The following is a 5,890-nucleotide window of genomic DNA, read 5'->3' on the forward strand; positions in this document are numbered from 1 at the left end:
AGGAAAAAGATGAGGCACGCAACAAATTTCACAAAGATACCATGAAGAGGGTTGCGTCCTATATAGCGCTTATGATGGAAATGTGGGTAGACATGGATTGCATATTTGCGCCATACCACGTCCAGTAAGTCTAATACCAATTATTTGATTAACCATTACTCCGATATCGATGCCTACAAATCGTACATTAACTTTTTTTTTGTTTTACAGAGGTCACTGGATTGCATTCCAAATAATGCCAAAGCGTGGAAGAGTTGTCGTACATGACTCCTTGGATTGGCCAACCAAAGCTTACCAAGAATTCATAGACCTTATTCAATTGTGAGTTAATTTCTTATCTTCCATATGGACATCTGTCTCTTGTGTCTCTAGAGAAATATGCCTACATAAATTAACTTTCCATTTTTTCAATTTAAAACAGGGCATACAAAGTTCAATGCAAAAAAAGGACTTCTTTATCCTGCCGACAGAAAGGAACTGACTTTTCGCACAAATTTTTATAGCCACAAGCAACCGGCAGGTTCCGTGTACTGTGGGTACTACCTGTGCGAGAATGTGAGGCTGAAAGGGAGATACACTACTGATCCCGAACGCGTAAGGGCATACTCTTTATTACGGATAGATGTTTGCACATTGTTTATTACTGTACATACAAATTCCTAATTTTATTATGTATTCAATAATTGCAGCTTGACCCGGCGAGACACGGAGGCTAGCTCCACGAGAGACAACTTCTAAATGTAGTCGATGATTTGTGCCGTTTCATTCTGCACGAAGTGGTCAACGTGCAGGCAAATTTTTTGACGAAACTTCAGACTTAGCAACGAACGATAAATACCTTTCACTTCGTGAGTGGCACAAATTCAGGCACGGTTAAGCGCCCTAGGGGAATGATGGAAAAACATGTATAAGATCTGAATTGTGATGATGTACTATATTGATATTTGATTTTCACCTATTATGAATTTTATATGAGTAAGTATCTTATGTCTAACATATTCGACATCCCGATCGCGAACGAGCTTGAAGTTAGGACGTTATCATTAATAGACATATAATAGTGCGGACGTGACGTATAATAGACGTATAGATCAAAATTGCGAATTCAAATCCCGTAAAAAAACGCGAATTCAAAAATTTTGGGCTCGCGGGAAAACTATTTCTAGGGGCGGGTCTGGGGCGCACCCGCCCCTGAAAATCTTTTTGTAGGGGCGGGTGAGACCCAACCCGCCCCTGGAAAAGCATTTACAGGGGCGGGTCTTGGGATCACCCGCCCCTACAAAATGATTTTTAGGGGCGGGCGACCACCCTACCCGCCCCTACAAAATCATTTTCAGGGGCGGCTCACGTGCCCACCCCTGCAAATCGCCATTTTTAGCTACAAAAAGCAGAGGCGGTTGCACCGTCAGCCCCTAAAAATGCCATTTCGCCCGCCCCTACAAACCCTTTCTGCAGTAGTGATCCACCCCATTTGCAATGATTGTTGATGGCACCCTACTTTGGCAGACCTACCACAAAAAGATAAAAATTTAATAGTGCAGCTATTGGTAATGGCATCTAATGAACTCAACTTTTTTAGAAAGCTATTCTATCATGATAAAAGCATATTGACCATATGAAAAACATGAAAAATAGTAAGACATGAAACATAAAGATCACTTATAATCATATTATAAAGTGAAATAGTATGGCCTCTTTGAATCACATGGTTCTCCAACACCGTGGTTCAATGGTGATCTTCATTGCCATGTCCAAGGCCTCCTGCTCCAGTCCATCACCATCATGCCTGAAATCTCCATGTTACTACATCTGATAGCGCTAGTAAAGTAAATTACATGAGGAGATCAAGCATCACATATCGACACGCTGGCCGCTATACAATAATGGGACAACCTCAACCCGATTATTTAATTGGTGACACACAGGTCACGAATTTATTACACACAGATCATCACATGATACTGAGGCCATACCATTCACATGATACCTTTGAAAAACAAGTTTGGTATATAACGTTTTCTACTGAAGGGTATGAAGAGGCGGCTATCAACATATTGCAACAACGGTCAGCATGCAGGGGGTCGGGGGGGAGGGGTGGGGGAGGGGGTCACCCACCGAAGGTCTCAGGGAAGCGGCCTGAAAGCTCTTTAGAAAAACATAGATCGCATCTATAGAATCGCTATAAAAATCTCATCGAATTGATCCAATCAACCCAATCTGGGGGAATTCACAATGTCCCTCATTTTCACTAGATAAATCACATTGACTGTCACGATAGGTATATCAGAGAAGACTGCAACACACAAGTCAGATATGTTGGTTCAATCTCTTCTATTTTGCACAGTTAGACCAGATGGTGATTCCAGCCGGTATGGGTAAGTCGTGCACAGAGTAGAGAAAGAACACGAGCCAATCTACGGTCATCATGATGCTATCAATACGTACCAATCCCACACCGTGCATCAATCTATACATCACATATGAACATATTGCAAAACCCTAATCAAAGCATATCTCTATATGGGCATCCAGACCAAAAGCTAAACATGATCGCTCTGGTACCACTTTAAGGGAAACGAGAACACTATGCTAGCATGAATTCATAATTCTACCATGTTCACCAAGGATCTCATGTAAGCAGATGATCATGGATCGTTACCCCTCGACGCTTAACGCAGAGGAAGTAAAGTTGGAGTAGCTCGCCCCAACGTAGTCGCACGTCGGTGAAGGAGAAGCAGATCACAGTTATCCACAGATCTGCACCACAGCAACACAACGGCACCTCCTTGGAGTCCACACGTACGGGACAGGAATGCTGATCACAGGTGTGCTAGCACCGCGCGTTTGGCTAGGGTTTGGTGGCGAGGTGGAGAGGCGGCAATGGCTAGAGTTTATGGCGATAGATCATCATGTGCCCCTAGCCCTGCTCGTCATTATATACCCCACTAATGGGCCATCACACCGAAAGCCCATTAGGGTTCTAATATTTCTTGGATCAATATCCAACGCACACATAACTGCCTCTTGGGCATATCACCAACAGTACTAACATCCACAGCTGAATGATCCATCTTGTAGCAGTGAGTATTTGGATAAACTAATAATTATTGGGAAAAGAGAGAGACAATATAGAACTATTGAAGTATAACTTTTTCTAATATTAACAAGTTATTAGGGAAACAACTTTGATGTTGTAAGTTTTTTGATCCGAGGTCGTTTGCAAAATTTGAATTTCAAATTTGAGAAATTCAAACACATATTTGAAATCCTAAATGCATTCAAATAAAAAAGTTGTGAACTACAAAGTTTCTTAACTTTTCGAGATCTACAACTTTGCTGTTGTGAGTTTCTTCATCCGAAGTCATTTGAAATACTCCAAAAATTCTAATTCAAAATTCATCCGAGACGCTTTGCCGAGTGTATTTTTATGGCACTCGGCAAAAAAATTAAGTAAAAAAAATTTAAAAAAACCAAATGGACTTGAAAAATTACCAAAATTTCACGTTAAGCAATCTATGTTATCTATTGCCTATACAAAAAGTTTTGAACTCAAACAATAATTCGACCATCAATTTGACTCCAATTCTTATCGGATCATTCTCAACTCTATGATTTTTCTTCGGAGATGTATCGGTTTGTAAGCACGTACATGACAAAAGTGTGCAAAACCTCCTCAACTTTTTCTCACAACCTACACATATGATATTATGACATCTTGCCAAATCTCATAATTTTTAGACTTTGTTTGCTATTTTTAAAAATTTTAGAAAATTCAGAAATGGGATGTTTGCCGAGTGCCCACCTCTTGGCACTCGGCAAACATCTCTTTGCCGAGTGCCAACCTCTAGGCACTCGGCAAACAATCTTGTTTGCCGAGTGTCTTTTTTTGCCGAGTGTTTTCTCGATGGCACTTGGCAAATAGATTGTTTGCCGAGTGCCCGAACGGCAAACCCCTTGGCACTCGGCAATGTTCGGGTTTCCGGTAGTGTATTAACAGCAGTGGTCGATCAGTTAAGAACCATGCATGCTCGATTTTAATAAGTATGCTTGGGTGGAGAATTGAAGCCGATGGATCTATCGTGCTGCAGGCCTGCAGCAGGTAGATCAAGCAGCATCGTGCGGTACAGACGTCGTACAGTTTCGAAGTTCAGTCGCCAACACTGCACCCTTCTGCATTCCATCCATACATGCATGCTGCCACTAATTAATGTCGATCGATCGACCAGCTAGCTGCTCTATATTATAGGGCCGTGCCAACTGCCATGGCGAGGTGAATCGTCGCAGAACCGCATGCGAGCCGTAAGAGAAGATACATATAGATAGAGCGCTGGAATAATCATAACGTGTGGGGGCATGATGTATTGGCTAGTAGCAGCCATGGCGTCCAAGGTGCGCCCATCGCTTCTCCTCCGCCTCGTCGTCGTCGTTCTAGCCGCCACGGTCGCTAGCTTCGCACGGGCGGCGGTGGTTCCAGTGTTCGACGAAAGCTACGAGGCGCAGTATGGCGCGGATGGTCATCATCTGATCAACCGGGGGACGGAGGTTAAACTCATCCTCGATCGAAGCTCCGGTAAGTTCTTGCCGGCGAGGCGACGACGCCGCCGTTCTTGAAAGTTGAAACCGTGCATCATCCCAATTGCCGATGATCATGATGATGATGATGGCGGTCGTACGTGACCGTGCAGGCGCTGGGTTCCGGTCCAAGTCCATCTACGGGTCGGGGCTCTTCCACATGAGAATGAAGATCCCCTCCGGAAACACGGCCGGAGTCGTCACAACCTTCTACGTGAGTTCCATCTTCTTGTTGCATTGGCTACTTAACCTTCTTTCCTTACACGTTCCTGTACTAGTGATGAACTGATGATCAGAACTCGTTAACTATAATCTATTGATCAGTACGTTATCATTAATTCGCTTCATTCTTTTGATCTTGTGGACATTCATGCCCAGCAGCTTATTTCGCAACCAGAGAATGGTGGCCACGACGAAATCGACTTCGAGTTCCTGGGCGACAAGGCCGGCAGGCCCGTGACCCTCCAGACCAACCTCATCATCGACGGCCAGAGCTACAGGGAGCAGTGGCTGCGCCTGTGGTTCGACCCCGCCGCCGCCTTCCACGACTACAAGATCCTCTGGAACGCCTACCAGCTCGTGTAAACCTTTTCACTCCCCACTCATCTTTGTCTAATTTTCAGGTTTCTTTCTGCAGTAATCAGTAAGCTCCTTGGGGAAATTTCACCGCAGGATGTTCGTGGACGACACGCCGGTGCGGGTGCTCAGGAACCTGACGGCCGCCGTGCCGGGGTACCCGTTCCCGTCGAAGCCGGCGATGCTGATCCGCGGGAGCATTTGGGACGGCTCCAGCTGGGCGACGGACGGCGGCCGGGCCAAACTGGACTGGTCCAGGGCGCCCTTCACCGCGGCCTTCCGCGGCTTCGACGTCGACGCGGCCTGCGCGGTCGGCAACGTGACGCCGCCGTGCTACGACGACCCGGCGGCTCTGTGGTGGAACGGCGGCGAGTACGAGGCCCTCTCCGACGCGCAGCGGGCTGCGTACGAGAGCGTCAGGAACAACAGCATGGTCTACGACTACTGCACGGACGAGCTCCGGTTCAACAGCCATGTGCCGCTCGAGTGCAGCTACGTTTGAGGCCACAGTTGGATCGAATAATCGGCCAGTTAACCTGTGAACAAGAACTCTTTTATATAGTTCGTGCTGGCAGACAGAAGATGTTGCCCTAGGTCAGCTTGCGCCTCACCATCCGGGTCCGACCCGAGGCCAGGCCGCCAATCGGTCGCAGCGGGAATTGGAACTCGCAAGAGGATTAGCTCTTAGCATATTGCTATAACAATTCAACTTGACGGGACACAAGAAAAATGTAGGTCGAGA

The 5,890-nt window shown here is 45.9% G+C and overlaps 1 protein-coding gene across 1 annotated transcript; it reads left to right on the top strand.

The window, feature by feature from the left end:
- The first annotated feature begins 4,377 nt into the window (after nucleotides 1-4,377).
- On the top strand, nucleotides 4,378-5,650 carry LOC120669266 (xyloglucan endotransglucosylase/hydrolase protein 3-like). The gene is made up of 4 exons (XM_039949043.1): nucleotides 4,378-4,570; nucleotides 4,686-4,786; nucleotides 4,954-5,153; nucleotides 5,245-5,650. Exons 1-4 carry the CDS (start codon nucleotides 4,378-4,380, stop codon nucleotides 5,648-5,650), a joined length of 900 nt encoding a protein of 299 aa, XP_039804977.1.
- The last annotated feature ends 240 nt before the right edge of the window (nucleotides 5,651-5,890 follow it).

Source organism: Panicum virgatum, chromosome 4N (genome assembly GCF_016808335.1).
Source record: "Panicum virgatum strain AP13 chromosome 4N, P.virgatum_v5, whole genome shotgun sequence".
NCBI classification, from domain to species: Eukaryota; Viridiplantae; Streptophyta; class Magnoliopsida; order Poales; family Poaceae; genus Panicum; species Panicum virgatum.